Below are 17,046 nucleotides of genomic sequence, written 5' to 3'. Positions count from 1 at the left end.
GCCATGTCAACATGTGTTTTTTCATTGTGAAATACTGTTTTTACAGACTGTTTTAAAAATGCTTGTCCTTTTCTATGTATGTATACATTGATGTAAAGAATAATGAGCGATAAAGGTATTGGCACTGACCATTTTCAACTGAAATAGAAACACCACCTTCAAAATAAAAGCCTTTCAACAAACTTCAACAAGAATCGAATCAATTACCAAATTCAAGATTTTATATCGCATCCCCTTCCTCAACAGCGCATTTTTTAAACGAATTTCTGCTCATACATAGATTTTCGTGTAAACGTTCACAACGCGGAATGCACACAGTTTACATTTGAAAGGAATAACCGGAAATCATGTTGTTACTCTGCATGGCTTGACGGTCAGCCCCAGTCCACGCTGTCCTCCTCCTCCTCCTCCTCCTCTCTGTTAAAGTGGGCGGGTGTGATTCGCATGTGCTCTTCATCATTGGTGTAAAACAGAGAGCTGTTGTGTTTCTGGGCGTTGAAACCTGCCGTCGTTTATAAAGGCTGAGCCTCCATTGAACGTCCAGTCGGAGTAAACATACAGTCCGGCTCCTCTACTGAAAACTTCGCTTTTGACGAGACCGCTAACGTCTCTCCTGTCCTGCCGGTGAGTTTGAGACTTTTAAAAACGCCAGCTCAACGTTCAGAAAGGCATTTAAAAAACGTCGTCCCGGTTCTCAATCCTGATTGGCTGAGAGCCGTTAATGAAATTAACGATAAACACGCACCGGCCGCATAACGGAAAATGAAAATAATATTACTCTCACAGAAAATAATCACTGATCGTTGATGTAAGTATTTATCAGTTCCTATTTCAATATTATAAACATATTGTTCACTGAAAGCTGAATTTCAGTTATTTGCTGTTATTTGACCTTATATCTGTATTTATATTTGGTTAAACCAAAATTTTATATGTTTGAGTAATTGGTCAAATGGAAGACTGTCTGCATTTGCAAGTTAAAAAAAATGTTAGTATACATTGGAATTCTGTAGTAAATACTTTGTTTAGCTAATAAAAACATGTAAGGTTATTGTCATAATACGTTATTAAACATTTCTAAAAACGTTATACAAAAATTTAAATAATAAAAAACAGACCACACAGCAGTGGCTATTAGCATGGCCGGTCCTGTCATGTCTGGGACCCTAATCAGTCCCACCCAGCCCCACCCTAAAAATCAGGAAGATAGCAAAAACTACCATATGGTCTGTTTACTATAAAGTGCATATTTAAAAGCACTTCAAAAACATTTTATAATATTATTTAAATAGTGAACATGTACTGTATAATTTCCCTGATTCAGGTGTCCACATGAGCTCTGGTTGATTCAATCATTTATGTCTCCAGCTGGCTCTGCCTATTTGCATCTGAGCCAGACCAATATATCAGTTGACCAGTATCCTTGCCCATTATTAGGTTATCACAGCTATATTAGTCTATATTGGCAAACATGCAGGGTTCAACATTAATGAGGTTTTTTGCTTGCCTCATCTGGCAAGTGGGTCAGAAATCTACTTGCCCAAAGCCATTTTTTGCATTACCTGTACAAATTGTTGTATTTATTAGCAGTTATCAAATAACAGGAAATACTAAAGTTAATTGTCATGTCAGAAAATAGAGAAAAATTTCCATCCTTGTTTCTCAAAGTCCAAGTTGACATCTTTAAATGTCTTGTCTGTCAGTCCAAAATCCAAAGATATTCAGTTTAATATGATAATTAATGTAGAAAAGGAGGGAACCTCCACATTTGAGAAGCTGAAAACAGAATTTTCTGTAACTTTTGCAGGAAAGATTACCTTAACCATTAATCAATTATCAACATAGTACAATAGTTTAATTCTTTGCTAGTTGCTTGATTTACTTGCCTAGCATGGCGCTTAACCTGCCACAGCAAGCGGGCAATCTTTATTGTTGAGCCCTAATATGTTTTGAGCACTGCATTTTCTTAATAAAACATAAATAAATGTGTTTATTTGTGTGTGTGTGTGTGTGTGTGTGTGTGTGTGAGAGAGATCCCATTTCTTAATTAGTTAGTTTAATATATACATATATTATAGTTTATTTATAGTTATTTAAATTTATTAAAAATAACAGTGAAAATTCAGTGTTTAAGTGTATCATTTTGGACAATAAAGTTTATTGTCAAACTGTAAAATATCCTGTCTCTATTACATATCTTTGGGGGATCATTAAAAAATGTGTGTTTATATTCTGTATATTGTATCCTGGATAAAGAATATCAGCTGATACATTGATAATGTTTTTTTTTCACTCCTCAGTATTGGCATAAGCCCAAAAAATACAGCATTGATCTGGCCATAATTTCCAGTGTATACCAGTTCAACACACACTAATGACATTACTGCAACAATTTGTTAGTGTTTAGCCCTCAGCCTAGACAAAATGTATGTTTTTATTTACTGTCTTTACTGACAGGGATGACGTTGAGCTGCATAAAGTCTTTCACGCTGGAGCTGGACGGTCCAGCAGATGCGGCGTTCATCGGAGGGGAGGTGGTGTCCGGCCAGGTGGTGCTGGAGCTCCGGAGGGACACCAGGGTGCACTCCATGAAGGTGCAGGGGAGAGGGGTGGCCACAGCACACTGGCTGGAGAACCGAGGAATGAACTCTGTCTATAATGACTACACCTCCAAGATCACGTACTTCAGGAAGAGGCAGCATCTAATCCGAGGTCAGTGGTGAAAGCTGCAGATTGGTTAATATTCAGTCAGTGTGTTTATTTATATTTACTGTGTTTATTTATTAAGTTAAACCCAGTCATCTCGCAGAGTCTTTTGTTCCATTTTAAATGTACCACTTGAATTGGTTTCATGGGTTTGTTGTATGCAATGATTCTGCATAATAAAATTTCCATATAATGTTTTGCATGTAAAATGTCATCCGTTATTCACCATAATCCTTATTTGGTTAGTAATTTTGCAAAATGAATGCATTTAATAGTGCTTGTTCAGGGAAACAAGCCAAACAGGACCAGAGTTCAGTTGTGACAGTCAAACTGGAGTAGTCCAAAGGTGACTAGAAAGAAATAAAATACTTTCTTTGACAACTTGAAAATGCAGAACATTGCCATCACTTCTATTAAAATGGGGGCTATTTATATAATTTGTGCTGACTTTATTGTAGTTTTTGTATTTTCTTTTGTCTTCTACTGTTTAAATGAAAGATATCACGCATTGTTTGTAGCTTTGCTATACATAGAAACTGTATTTCAGCATGTACTATAGTTGCTGGATGAAAAAGTTCTCTCTACTTTGAATAATGAGGTGTAAAACTGCTGATTTGCTCTGTCATGTGCCAGCTGGTTGCCACTGTGTCTTGTAGTTGCTGCAGTTCACAAAATTAAGCCACCTGGGCCGAATGTGTTGCATGGAAACCCGGGAGAGGAGTCGACTCTGGCTCGTCCAGATACATCTGCCAGATAACATAATCCTAACATTAAACACAAGTCCATTAGTGCCGGGTCCAAATAAACACCACTGGTTTACTGAGTCCTGTGTTGTACAGGACATAACGCTGTAAAGTGTGAAATTCCCCTGGTGTGGACGGCACCCGGTAGCTTCAAACTACAGAGGCAGATAATATAGGCTATACTAGCTGAGTAAATAAACTGTAGACAGGGGTTAATGTTTCATTAGACGCTCTGTAAACTGTGTATTTGGTTTGACTCCCAGACACGAGATGCAGAGATCCAGATAAGAGCAGAATTCGTGTTGTTGTTGCTTTGGAAGAATACTCAGAACCAAACGAGTAGCTGAAACGGTAGATGTTTTCCAGGTCATTTGCTGCAGCAACAGCTGCATCATGTATGCTCTGTGGTTAACGGTGCACTAGGCAGATTTTCTGTTAATCTCTCGCCCACATTTCAGCCCAAATCATGCACTGTGACTACCAAAAAGGTAATACATTACTCATTAACTCAGAGGCTGTTCTAATGGGGTTCAACTAACAAATATTTCAGTTATCCATCATCCATCTGTGTTAATTATTTGGTGTAAAATAATTCCTAGGGAAAAAAAATGATGGATTAATTATTTAGTATAAAATGTTATTTACCAGTTACCATCATACTCAAGCTGCATACTTACTCAGACGGGCTACAAAAAAACTAAAAACATTAATCCTATAATGATATGATGCAGGAAAGTGAGCAGAATTAAAAAGAAATTGATCTGTAAAAATTACGAGCAATTAGCCATTTATCAACAACTTTATGGTGACAAATGAATTGTTTTAGTATTAATGTTGCCCCATCCTGCCAAAGTAAAATCTGGCTTTGTTGTGGTCACTTCTGAGAAAACCATCTGCTCACACCAGACGTGGCTCAAAATCAAAACTGAAACAAAATCAGGGAAATGTGGACCGGTCTCGGTAAGTTCAGATTCTTCTCATTCAGTGCCACTACGGTTTCTCTTGCATCTTTCATCCCCTTGAAGTAAAGCATAGAAGAGGGTGATATTACAAATATATACCATTAGATGCTATCAATTTTGTCATCTGTCAGAAATGTTGCTTTTATCACATTTACACCACAGTATCCCTTTGATATCTCTGTGTATTTTAGGCCATTATGAGAAAAGTTGCTAACTAATGAGAAACATTTCATTAATGGCAGTTTTATGTGATTATTGCATCACTGTGGTGAAATACTTTGATTTGTATTTAACGTTGTGGATTAGACAAAACCAGGCATTTTTTTCTGGTTATTTTATAGATTATGTGTACCTTATCACTATATATATATATGTGTATATGTATATATATATATATGTATATACACCACCAATAATGAAAGCATCACAAAAAAATTATGTGATAAATATGAATAAAACTGGCTTGACCACACAGGACTTCTCAATGCAGTATTCAAAGGGTTTCTTTCCTTGTCAGTATGGAGCCACAATAATACTAATTTGCTTAATGCAGGTTTAACCACAGATGGCTACCAGTATTAATACAAATATAAGATACGATAGAAGTCTACACAACTGTTATAAATGTAGTAATGTCTCTGATGATAAGATCTAGTAAATATCTTCTAACATCTTTAATATAAATATAACAAGACATAAAACCAACAAAAAATCATAATGAAATAAAAGTCAAATAAAAACATCTGGGAAAAAAAATCTAACTACATGGTATAGACATACACTCGTTTTTTATGAAAGAATATAATATTGCTGCAGATTTTTTTTTAACCAGTAAATTGCCAATATACTTTGTGCTTTTTCATCTCTCAACCAGAATGTCCCCCAGATCTGTGCAAGTGATAGATAACTGAATACAAAATGCATTTTTATGTATTACTTGCACATGCAAAGAAGCTAAGATGCTGCCCGTGCATGTATGGCTGGTCTGACTTTAAAATGTCTCTTAGACCGACATTCTTTATAGGCCAACGTAATCAGCAGAATTTGTCCAGGAAACAACAGCGCTAATTGTTTTTGCAAAGCTTCAGCCTTCTCATATGCTCCCAGAATCCTCTCAGAAACATAATCAGTTTTGTTGACCTGTCATGTACAAACAATTTGGCAAAATAGTAAATATGAATGTCAAAAGTAGAAATGAGGATGTTGTGTTTGGTTCTATTTACTTGGGACGAGAAATGAGGAGAAAGTGGAAGACACAGTGGAGAAAGAAAGAAAGGAAGGAAGGAGGAAGGGGTGGAGGCTGTTTGAAAAATGCAGCCCGCGTCACCATGGCAACCAGGAAAACAACACGTGGCTTCCCCTCGGCTCCGCCCTCCTCCACCACACAGCCTGCTGTTGCAGCTGCTGCTGCTCTCCATTCATTTTACAATATGGTGATATTTTTTTTTTCAGCTCATTTATCTTTTAGTCTTCAACAAACAGCATTTTTGTGGATGATTGTTTTTGCCTTTAAAGGAAGATTTCAGTAGAGAGGTAGAGAGGAGTGTTTCCAGTGGTAGGAGTTAAAAGCTTTGAAAAAAAAAATGTTTCTCTTGCAAACACCACTGAAGAATGACACTTTCCTTTTCCTCTTTGCTCTAAAGTATGGAGGGCTTCAGTGTAAATATTTGTCCTACAGTATTGTGCACTCAGCAACTCTTTGTGTAAACAAAAAGAAACTCACGAGGATACATATGTTTACTTTAGTCTGCAGTGGGGGTAAACGTGTCAGCAGCCATGATTAAGGTGATCTTACTGAGTCATGTGCACAGCGGGGGTGTTTATCAGGCTCACCATTCTGTGCAGAGAGCGTCATGTTCCTCTTATCAGGATGGAGGCAGGGAGCTCTGGTAGAACCGGGCTGCTGCTCCTGTTCACCAGCAGGTGGCATGCTGGACTTGAGTTCACCTCAAGGCCAGAGCTTCATGGATGCACAATAATCAAAAATTAACTGTGGCTTTTCACATTTCATTCTAATTACTCATTAAACTGAAGGAAATGCAGGCTGGCTTCAGAATACTTTCTGCTAGTTTCATAAAAAATACCCAAAAGTAAAGTAGTAATAGTAAAGATAACATGCCAAAATATTACTTTATGCGAAAGTGAAAGTCACCCGTATGAACAGTACCAGAGTAAAAGTAAAAAAGTATTTGATATTAAATGTACTTGTGTATCAAAACTATTTCCCTGGTAGTAAATATGCTTTAGTGTCAAACGTAGAGCCATATGATACTGGATTTTTGGGAACCATGCCCCAATTTTTTCAGGAGTAAAAATTCTGATATTGATATATAAGCTGGTTTTTTATTTATACTTATAAAATCTAAAATTACATTAAGGGACGAAAACAGTAGACTTTTTAATCATAAATAACTATAAGTAAGAAAATGGATCAAATATACATAAAATACTGCCTATAAAAATGAAGAACGATCTGCATTATATTCTGGAAAAGAATATCGGACAACATGTATGTCAATACTGATATAGAAAGTTAAAGTTGTGCTAGAACAATATCAGGCGAACTGCTATAAACACTTAAAATAAGCACACATGTTTTCACTGGACAGGAATTCTATTTGGAGTAGAAGTATAAAATAGCATAAAACAGAAGTACTTAATTAAAATATAAGTACCACAAATGTATACTTAAGCACAGTACTTGAGTATGTACTTACTTACATTCCACTCCTGCTTTCTGCCTTTATTTTAACCTGCAGGGAGCAAAATAACATTGAAGGGAGACTGAGGTGTAAAGCTCCTCCAGTTGTACTTAATTATTCTGGAAACACCATCTACCTCCAACTTTTCACTTTTCTCCAGTCCAGTTCAGCCTGTGTTAAAGCATCCTTGTTGTCCTGCAGCTGTGCATAATGCCTCCACATCACCAGTCGGTGGCACTGGAGAGCTAACCAGTCATCCCAGGGAACAAAGGAGTAAACAACTTTGTTTTTCTCAGACCAGACTTGATTTTTGTCTGTGCATTGAAAGCTCAAGAGTATCACAGTGCAGAAATGTTTGTAGTGTTTGTTTAGTTTATTTATTGCTGCAGTTTGGAAGCAGAATCCATTCTGAAGTGAATTGGATGTGTGAAGAAAAGGCTGCATGGGTGCGGTGATTGATGCATTTGACCTAGTTGGTGCACAGATTTTATTCATTCAGGGACTTCTTGTTTTTCTGTGTGCTGTCCCTTTATTATTCAATGACTGCAGTTGTTTTTCATTAGGGGATTTGGTGGAATATGCCGCATGCTTGTGTGCATAGCTGTGTGTTTTCCAAGTGTGCTGTGCAGCGGTACAGTATGTTCAAAGTGACATGGAAGAAGTGGAGTAAACAGCTTTGGTCCAGAGTGAAACTATTTCCCTGTGTGCTGTGCAGGGCGGATCTCTGCCAGACGGAGGCATGCTCAGTAAGCCTGTTTTCTTCTAAGAACCTGTAACCATCAATCACCAGCAGGCCCTGTTTTCCTCACTGCTGCCTCCACACCCAGTCTGCATGTTTATTGTGCTGCCTTCGTTGTCGGTCCGGAAATATGAGTTATATTGTAAAAAGAGCTGCACACAAGTCACTCCAGTAAGTTGTAAATGGTGCCAGAATGCTAAAGTTCACTACAATACTAGCATAAAAACACAATACTCAGTACCTCTGTCAATACCACAGCACAAAGAAAAAACAGTCCTAGACACACAAAGTAATACTGTGATTTTGCTACGCTGTTACCAGGAGGACAATAAAGACTGAACTGAACTGAAACTCTTGAAAGGGCACTTACATAATTATTTTATGGCTTTGGTGATTTCTATACTATAACTTAAATTAGATTAAAGACGAGGGGATTTTACATGACACCCCAACTTGTAGAGATGGAACTTTTGGGTGTGTGACTGTTATGAAATTTGTCATAATGAAACTTCAGTTTTATCTTTGTAGTGGTTGTCATTTCGTGTACCGCTGGCATCGTAAGGTGGTTTTGTTCTCAACCTTTGTCCAGACATGTTCTGATGTTGTCTCCTCCCACACCAAGAGGACAACCTGAAACTCAAACTAAATACACAGAACAAATAGGTGATAATTGATGTTTGATCAGTACATGAAGTGAAGCATTATTTTTTTGACCAGATGAGAATTTTGTTACATGTTATATTTTTATGACAAGTGTGAGATAAGCACATTTGAGGGATAACTGCAGTATCAGCTGATATATCGATATCAGAATTTTTTCTTACTCCCTAATATTAGCATCAGTTCCAAAAAGTATCCAGTATCAGTCAGGCCCTAGTAAAAAATTAGTTTCAGTCCTATTTTATAACAGCAGTGGTCTTAAACTCGAGTGTTTGTTGTAAACATGAAAGCTCAAATTCTTCTACTGTGCACTGTTTGAAAGTTTACTGATTAATTTTGGGTGAATAAATTAGGGAAATGCAGCCCAAGGTCTTGTTTACAGCTGCAGTGCTAAGAAGTCGGTGTTAAGGAGGAGCACCTGAAGGCAGCACAGCCTTCAGTCTTCTCCCGAGGCCTTACATAATCAATTCATAAGCCCCGCCCACTTCTCAGCCTGCAAATAGGCTGCAGAGCGAAAGTGTTGAACAGTTTGAGCTTTAAACAAGTCGGTAAGAGATCTGAAGATCCACTTCACCAAACTTCACACACTGCGGAACAACAAGAAAGGAATCAGCCACTTTTCACAGGACTCGCACAGAACCTGCACAAAGATGATTTTCGACAAGTTGAAAAAGTTTGACATCGTCTTCGACTCCCCGGAGGTGGACTGTCCCCCGGTGTTCAGCAGCGGGGACGTGGTGTCGGGCCGGGTGGTGCTGGAGCTGTCCGGGGAGAGTCGGGTAGACTCTCTGAAGCTGCACGCGGAGGGCTTCGCTAAAGTTCACTGGACCGAGTCTCGGTCCGCAGGCTCCAGCACCGCGTACACCCAGAACTACAGCGACGAGGTGGAGTACCTGAACCGGAGAGAGGTGCTGCTGCAGGCAGGTCAGTCCACCCTGCAGGCTGGGTGATGGGTGATGCACCGTGTGTGTAAACTGGTGAAACAGTGAGGCTAGAAGGGATCAAAACCAGCAGCAGATGCGACAATAGCGAAAGTGGTTTATGTGTCTGGGGACACTGGCCTGGTTGTTTGTCTTTAGACTGGTAATAGTGTTGTCTTCATGCTTTAGTATGCGAGCTAAATGCCCTTTCTGGTTGCAGTAAAGTCTGATTGTAGCTTGGTTTTCTAAGTGAGTTGTTTTTCTCACTTCTGTGACTTTTTGTTGGCTCTTGACTTGATTTACAAACTTGTTGCAGCTGTAGATGCAAAGTTGTTTGGATCATCCGATATTCTGTGGATGAAACTAAAGTCAAACTTAAGTTAATGAAGTGCTGTAGTGCTGCAGAGATGCTCTTCTCTCCAAATGTTGTTCTCCAGATGTAAAAAAACATGTTGGGGTCTATACCAAACAATGTCACACCATCAGATTTTAATGTATTTTTAAAAATAGTGATGCACAAAAGTATTCCCACTAATCCTGAATCATATTGATTGCAATATCTGTCAGATTAATTGCAATAGTAGTCCTTTTTTTTTTTACCATATCGTGCAGCCCTACTTTGGAGACTTGTTTACTTGTTTGTGGGTACTTCCTTGAATAAGTCAAACTGAACATTCAGCACAAACAGGCACTCAGAGATCCAGTAATTCACTGATAAAAGCTCTTTTATGGATCTGTTAGTTCTTTTTCTTGCCACATAAGATGTTTTGACTTGATCTAGAAGTTTAAAAAGCCTTATTGTAGAGGAAGTTCGGAAAACATGCTGCAACAGCTGTTTTTTGCACTCCCTTTTCATTGTGAAAACATCTGTTGAAAGAGATAGTACTGAGACTTTTCCTCATTCGAAGCAAGGAAAACTTTTCTGTCCTTGATTCGAAGAAAGTCCTGAGTTGTTTTTCTCCACAGCGATGTGGGAGAGCTTCCAGTTTCTGTCTTCATTCATTGGGGCACCGAGTTGTTTTGGTTTAAAGTTCAGACAGGAAGCTCACAGCTAGGGCTTCAGCAGTTTTATGCTGTTTTCCTGCAGTGTTGAGTCACTGATTAATTTCTTATTTTCTAAAAAATATTAGATTAAAATATAGAATTTAGTTTTTTGTTTGTTTTTTTTTGTTTTTTTTTAGAGCAGAAAGCTCACAACAACCCACTTGACCCATTAAGAGGATTTGACAGTGACAGTAGTGTAATTTAAATCAAGTTCCAGCTAACAAAGGCAGCACAAAACACGATGAGTCTGCTAAAGGCAAACACGTGTTCATGGACCTGTGCAGCAGCAGCAACAGGGAGAAAAAAACAGTTGAGACGGGCTGGCTGTATAATACAGCTTGAGGAAAACATGTTCTCTCAGTCAGTCAGCACAATGGAGCAGGAACCGCCCCTCTGAGCGAGCACACGCCATGTGATTGCAGAGAAAGACAGAGAGATTTCTTTCAGAAAGAGTCACGCTTAAAAGATCCGTTCTTTCCCTCTCACGAAGTCAACTTTGTTCATGAGGATTCCTGAGGAACATTTTGTTTTTTTAAGTTTGAGCTATTTGAGCAGGTTTAGTTTAGTTTTATCAGGATTGTGTTGTGTGAATCACCTTAAACACGATTGGAGAATCAGTCACAACAAAGATTAAGAAACTTTATGTTCTGAATTGATTGTTTTATATCTTTATGTTCTTATTCCTAATACTCACCTCACATCAACTTGAAGAACACTTATTATTCAAGTTACACTCACTGTCCTGTATTCTTGAAATGAACAAAACTGAACCAAAACATTAAGTGAATCAACTGCAACTAAAAAATTGTTGAAGAAATTTGAGGCACTCTAGAGGGTAGTGATTTAAAAAGTCTTTATTAACTCATGGCTGTTTAGTAGCAGTTAAAAAGCAGGAAGAACTTGCCCTGATGAGGGCTTTATGCCAAATTTTTATTGCTACTAAATAGCCATATGATAATAAAGGCTTTTTAAATTGCTACCCTCTCAAATCCTGAACTGAAGTGCACCAGAGACAATTTTCTTACACTCGAGTGGTTCTCCATGTACATTGTTTTGTGACTTGAACTGTAACTTAAATTTCTTTGTTTTCTTTTTTTCTCCTCTCCTCAGATAACGGTGAAGTGACCATCCTTCCTGCCGGCAGACATGAGTTTCCCTTCAGCTTCCAGCTGCCTGAGGAGACGCTGGTCACCTCCTTCGAAGGTAAACACGGCAGCATCCGCTACTGGGTCAAAGTGAAGCTCCACAGGCCGTGGGCCACCGTCAAGAAGATCAAGAAGGAGTTTACCGTCATTGAGCCCATCGACATCAACACACCGGCCTTACTGGTGAGCATCTCAGTGCTCTTATTTCATGATCGTGTCGTCACACACTTCATGATTTTCTGGGTGCTTTGAGGCTAATTTGGTTTCATCGTACCCAGGCGCCACAGGCTGGAACAAAGGACAAGATGGCACGGGCATGGTACCGCAACTTCGGACAGGTCTCTGTAACGGCAAAGATCGACCGCAAAGGCTACACACCAGGTGAGACTTTCACACACAAAACTAGGGATGGGTAACATTTGATATATTATTAAAACTATACTTGTTTTGATACCAAGTACATTAAAAAAAAAAAAATTACTGTACAATTCGGTACAATTGCTCACTTCTAAAGGAAGAAGCTGTTCAAAGACCTGGGAACAGCTGCAGAAACTGTTTTAATCTGTGCACTATTGGATAACTGCCATAAAAGTGCCATAAAAGTATTGGAGTTCAGTATCCAGCATGAACTAAAACAACTCCTTCTAAAGAGAGTCTTTTAGGCCAGTTTTAGAAGTGTCTGTATTGCATTCTGTAACATACGTTACCTCTTCCCAGGCGAGGTGATCCCAGTCTTTGCGGAGTTTGACAACTCTACCTCCAGATCAGTGGTGCCTAAAGCCTACATCACCCAAACACAGACGTTCATCGCCCGCGGTACCATGAAGCAGAAGCGCTCGGTGGTGGGCACGCTGTGTGGCGACATTGTGGGCGCAAGATGCAGGGAGACGTGGCACGGTCGCGCCATCAAGATCCCACCCGTGGGTCCCTCCATTCTGCAGTGCCGCATCATCAAAGTGGAGTACATGCTCAAGGTGAGATCGGCTGAAAGATGCTTTATCTCTTTCCACGCACACTGCTGCTGGTTTTGAATGCATCGCTAAAACATCTTCTCTCCGTCTCCCATCAGGTTTGTGTTGATGTTCCCGGGACGTCTAAGCTGTGTCTGGAGCTGCCGCTGGTCATTGGCACCATCCCCCTCCATCCGTTTGGCAGCCGGACCTCCAGCGTCAGCAGCCAGTACAGCGTCAACCTGGAGTGGTTGCGCATGGCCATCCCCGAGCAGCCTGAGCGTAAGTGTCCTTTATTGCAAGCTTATTATAGTTCACTAAAACTAAAACCTTTTAGTGATAACTCTGCTTTAATACTGCAGTGACTGACTGACAGAGCTCTCTACTGTAGGTCTAGATTTGAGATGTTGAGACCCAATTATTAAAACATGGACATTTTTAATTTTATGACACAAACAACAGCCTTTTTTCAGTGTTTGAGGATGCTTGCACCCTTGACCCAAATCTTAGCAGTGAGTGTGATTCAGAAGGCCAGGAAAATAGCCAAACACACTGATAATCAGGTGCCAGAGCCTTTTCAGTGGTATGAAAAAGAGAGACAGTCACTTTTTTCAATTAATGTTGTCTGGTACACAAATAAATTCCTTCTTTGTTGCTTTCAAATGACCCCTTTAACCTCTGGGCCTGTTCTTACTTTTATTTTTATGATCACCCTCTGCCAAAGTATCCCTGCCTCAGATGCCAACATGTATAAACAAAACAACGGCTTTGATTCAGCGGAGATTCATGTTGGATCACATCAGTGTTTGTTAGTCCAGAAGGCAGTAAATGTTATGTTGGGTTTTAAGAGTTTTAACTGCACTGATGACTCAGCAGCTTGGTGTTTGGACCTGTGCTTTTGTGTTGAGTCAGACCAATGGACTAATCCGTGCCTCTTTTCCCCTGCAGCTCCTCCAGATTACAGCTCTGTGGTGACCGAGGAAGAGGCTGAGCAGCGCAACAACGCAGTGGTCCCGCAACCTGCTGAAGACTTGAGTGGGATCCTGGAGCGCCCCCTCATGGCTTTCGTCCAAGAGTTTCGCTTCCGACCTCCGCCGGTGTACAGCGAGGTGAGTCACCACATGCTGGAAACGACACCCACCTTCTCCCGCTGTTTATTCAGTTTGACTGGCAGATATAAAAGCTTAGAGAGGGATTTAGTTTGAGTAGATGAATTTGAAAACATCCCTAATGGACATCTTTCCTGCCAAAGAAACTCTTGAGAACACAGCTGAATTGTCTAACAGTAAATGCATGAAAACAAGTCAGTGGTTGTAGACTCAATGTTGGGCTGTGTGACATTGCATTTGAATAATTTCTCGATATTTTTAGGCTATTCTTGTCACCCTTCTTGTCATATCTCGTCAAATATCAAGATATTGATATGATATGATATACCGCCCAGCCCTAGCTGTATCATAGCTCTGCATGTTTTGCTCTGAGAAAAATCTAAATATTTGTTTTCATAACCTTCAACTTATGTGTCTTTTTTTCCCCATTTCCTCCAGATCGACCCCAACCCTCAGCCCTTCAACATGAGACCTCGCTGCATGACGTGTTGAACCATGAGCCCTGCCTGAGCGTCAAGCCAACTAAAATTAACGAAACAAATCAAGAGATTTGTTTTCTCCTGGATTACTTCTCTCTGATAAATGCCGGCTGGTCCCGCCGAGTGTCGTGAAGGGGGGGACCGGAGCGCTGCAGAGGAGAGGTCAGGAGACGGAGCTCACAGGAACTGGACGTCAGTGGAGATCACTTCGTTTTCCAGTCCATAAAGTAAAGTGGACGCTTTCCTGTTCTGTTGCGAGGGAAGTTACTTCTCCACATCGGTTCCTGTCCTCCCCAAGTGATCTACAGCTACAAATACCTCCCAGTCAAGGATTCCCTCATGTGATGCGAATTTTGAGATTTAAGGAGTTTGGGACAGATCACTTGTCAGATGGAGAGTTGGAGTTGCAAAATAGAAGCGCTCTTGACAAGTTGACGCATTCAGATTATCATCTTTGAGTGGCGTGAAGAGAAAAGTGCAATTATTATCCTCAGTCTCCAGCTCCCCTTTTCTGGCAACACAGTAGATTTTAACAACCTAACATTGCTATGCAGCATAGTGTGCCTGTGATAATTTCTACTGTTACTGAAGCACATACTGTATCTGAAGGTGTGACGGTGGAGCAGACAAGTCGTGTAGATGTATCTTATGCATGCAGGTCACAATATGTTAAAGGGAAAAATATGTATGCCTTAATTATCTGCCGTTAAAAGATTGCATGAGAGTTTCAGGGAGTCGTTCTCTCATAGAGGTGAGCAGAGCTGAATGTATTCTGAAAGAACAAACACGGTTGAATTGTATGTGGGTGAATTCCAAGAGAAGTGTTGCGTTAATGCAAAGCTTAAGGCACCGAAGTGTCGGATAGCTGCAGTTGTTGATTTTAGCACAGTGATTAAAACAGAATGAGCAGTTTGTGTACAAAGCTGCACAAGGTTCATAGATTAGCTCTCCCAGCTGCTAAACAAAAAGAGGAGGAGGAGGAGGAGGAGGAGGAGACCTCTGAGCCATGAGGCCTGAAGCTTTTGATGGGAGCCAGATGCCCCCAGTGCTGCGGGGGCGCTTAGTGAAGCTCAACCCGAACACACTGCTCAAGTCGAGCTTCAAGCTGGAGATGCCACTGAGATATACGGACAAAAATCATTCCAAAAAACTGACTCAAGGATTTTCTCCTCAACTTCCAAAAAGACTGTTAGGAGTATGAAAGAAGTCTTCAGGGTCAGCTGTGCAACTTTGGTGGCACGCACTGAAAAATAACGAATGTATTTTTATACAATTGTTGGTTTTGCCAAAGTTTTGTAATTGTTCTTTTCTAATAAAAAATGTTAAAATGATATTTGTCTCCGATGTTTCCTTCAAATCTTGACTGGTATGTAAGCTGTACACTTTGCTAGGGAAATAGTAGAGGGCCTCTGTTTAGCATGTTGCATGCCAGTGGATCAGTACATCATGTTCAGCAGTGTGAGTCAAAACTATCATTGCCAAGGGCAGGGTTCACTGCAGCGACGAGCAACAGTCAGTGGATCAAAACAGTAATTACAGACCCAAGTTTTGCCTGTGACGGCTCTAATGTTGTGTTCTTATGCAATCCTGTTTTTCTGGGTGACTCTTCAGAGGGAGTCAACAGTCATGGCTCATCCTCCTCACCACTGTATTATCTTTCAAACTGAGTTTAGCTGATTTATGGATATCATCTGGTGTCCTTTTGTACAGTGTGTACTTTGCTTACATGAATATTCAACAAGGATCCCAGTTATTTTTTGCAGCGTGTAACATATAGGAACAAACAAGCAACTTGGTGAATTGTACACAGCACTACACAAAGCTTTAAACATGGCTGGATGCCAGGCAGAAGAAATTCTCTGGGGTTTATTCACTGAATAGAAGGACAGAAATGTTCAGCGAGTTTATTCTCAGAAAATACTTTGACAGGACAAAAAAGTCATTTTCTTGTCTTGTTTGTGTTGATTTTGCCACAGTGTCAGACCAAAATACTTCAAATTACTTAGATGATAACAGTGTTGGAATGTTTTTTTCTTAAAGGGATAGTTTGGGTTTTTGAAGTAGGGTTGTGTGAGGTACTCTCCATAATCAGTGTGTTATGTGGTTGGCATGTCCCCAGTTCAGAGAAACAGCTTTACTTTGCTGTCAGACAGCCTCTTTCAAAAGGAAACTACCTTTATATAAGCCAAATGTCAATTTCACTGAAGCAACCAGACTCCATTGGCAAAAAAAAAATCAGCATTTTACTTTTACTTGTATTATTTACACAGAATGAGGGAGTTGTAGGTCTACTGCTGCCTCGATCTGTTAGTTTGTTTGTGTTATTGTGTGACATCAGTGTTTTATTGAATTAGTTCAGATTCACACAATAAGTCACACAATAACACAAACAAACTAACAGATTTAGACCTGTGTTCTGCGAGATAAAATGTTTTTGTTTAAGGAGTCTGGTGGCTTCAGAGAGAGCGATACTTGGCTGATATAACAGTGGTTTTCTACTGGAGTAGGTTGTCTGATGACAAGGTAAAGCAGAGAAAATATAGCATAATATAGTGATATTGATATTTTTAGTTGGCTAAACTACATTTTGTTACTAACCCTTTTAACAGCTGTACATTTCTTAGCTTCCTACACCAGTATTCCTGCTCCATCTCCAAACTAGGTGCGTGTTTTGGCCACCATCTACTGTAGGCAGGACACATAACCCCACTTCAAATAACCCAAACTAATCAGTAATTTATCAAGACTCAGTGGTGATTCCAGCTTTGTCAGGGTGAGGAATTGTTGCTCACCTGTATTAAAACCAAAAATCTTTGGATTTTGAACTATAAATCAAACAAAACAAGCAATTTCATTGACCAGACAATTAATTTAAAAAGTGCACAGT

The 17,046-nt window shown here is 39.8% G+C and overlaps 2 protein-coding genes across 2 annotated transcripts; both read left to right on the top strand.

Moving 5' to 3' along the window:
* The first annotated feature begins 184 nt into the window (after positions 1 to 184).
* LOC146323956 (arrestin domain-containing protein 3-like) lies at positions 185 to 8,196 on the top strand. The gene is made up of 3 exons (XM_084723133.1): positions 185 to 624; positions 2,458 to 2,712; positions 7,829 to 8,196. Exons 2-3 carry the CDS (start codon positions 2,460 to 2,462, stop codon positions 7,861 to 7,863), a joined length of 288 nt encoding a protein of 95 aa, XP_084579259.1. The 5' UTR covers positions 185 to 624; positions 2,458 to 2,459; the 3' UTR covers positions 7,864 to 8,196.
* Positions 8,197 to 9,029: 833 nt separating this feature from the next.
* Positions 9,030 to 15,490, top strand: LOC146323955 (arrestin domain-containing protein 2-like). The gene is made up of 7 exons (XM_084723131.1): positions 9,030 to 9,436; positions 11,587 to 11,804; positions 11,900 to 12,002; positions 12,339 to 12,595; positions 12,691 to 12,853; positions 13,520 to 13,680; positions 14,119 to 15,490. Exons 1-7 carry the CDS (start codon positions 9,163 to 9,165, stop codon positions 14,170 to 14,172), a joined length of 1,230 nt encoding a protein of 409 aa, XP_084579257.1. The 5' UTR covers positions 9,030 to 9,162; the 3' UTR covers positions 14,173 to 15,490.
* Positions 15,491 to 17,046: the final 1,556 nt, after the last annotated feature.

Source organism: Lutjanus erythropterus, chromosome 7, assembly GCF_056507025.1.
Source record: "Lutjanus erythropterus isolate fLutEry1 chromosome 7, fLutEry1.hap2, whole genome shotgun sequence".
NCBI lineage: Eukaryota > Metazoa > Chordata > Actinopteri > Lutjaniformes > Lutjanidae > Lutjanus > Lutjanus erythropterus.
The sequence above is the reverse complement of the archived record's forward strand: the minus strand, read 5'-3'. Positions and strand labels throughout refer to the sequence as shown.

Coding starts and splice junctions, on each gene's coding strand:
- LOC146323956 (XM_084723133.1), top strand. CDS start 2,460: ATGACGTTGAGCTGCATAAAGTCTTTCACGCTGGAGCTGGACGGTCCA. Junction 2,713..7,828: donor GAGGCAGCATCTAATCCGAG/GTCAGTGGTGAA, acceptor TGTGCTGTGCAG/GGCGGATCTCTGCCAGACGG.
- LOC146323955 (XM_084723131.1), top strand. CDS start 9,163: ATGATTTTCGACAAGTTGAAAAAGTTTGACATCGTCTTCGACTCCCCG. Junction 12,003..12,338: donor CCGCAAAGGCTACACACCAG/GTGAGACTTTCA, acceptor ACCTCTTCCCAG/GCGAGGTGATCCCAGTCTTT. Junction 13,681..14,118: donor CTCCGCCGGTGTACAGCGAG/GTGAGTCACCAC, acceptor CATTTCCTCCAG/ATCGACCCCAACCCTCAGCC.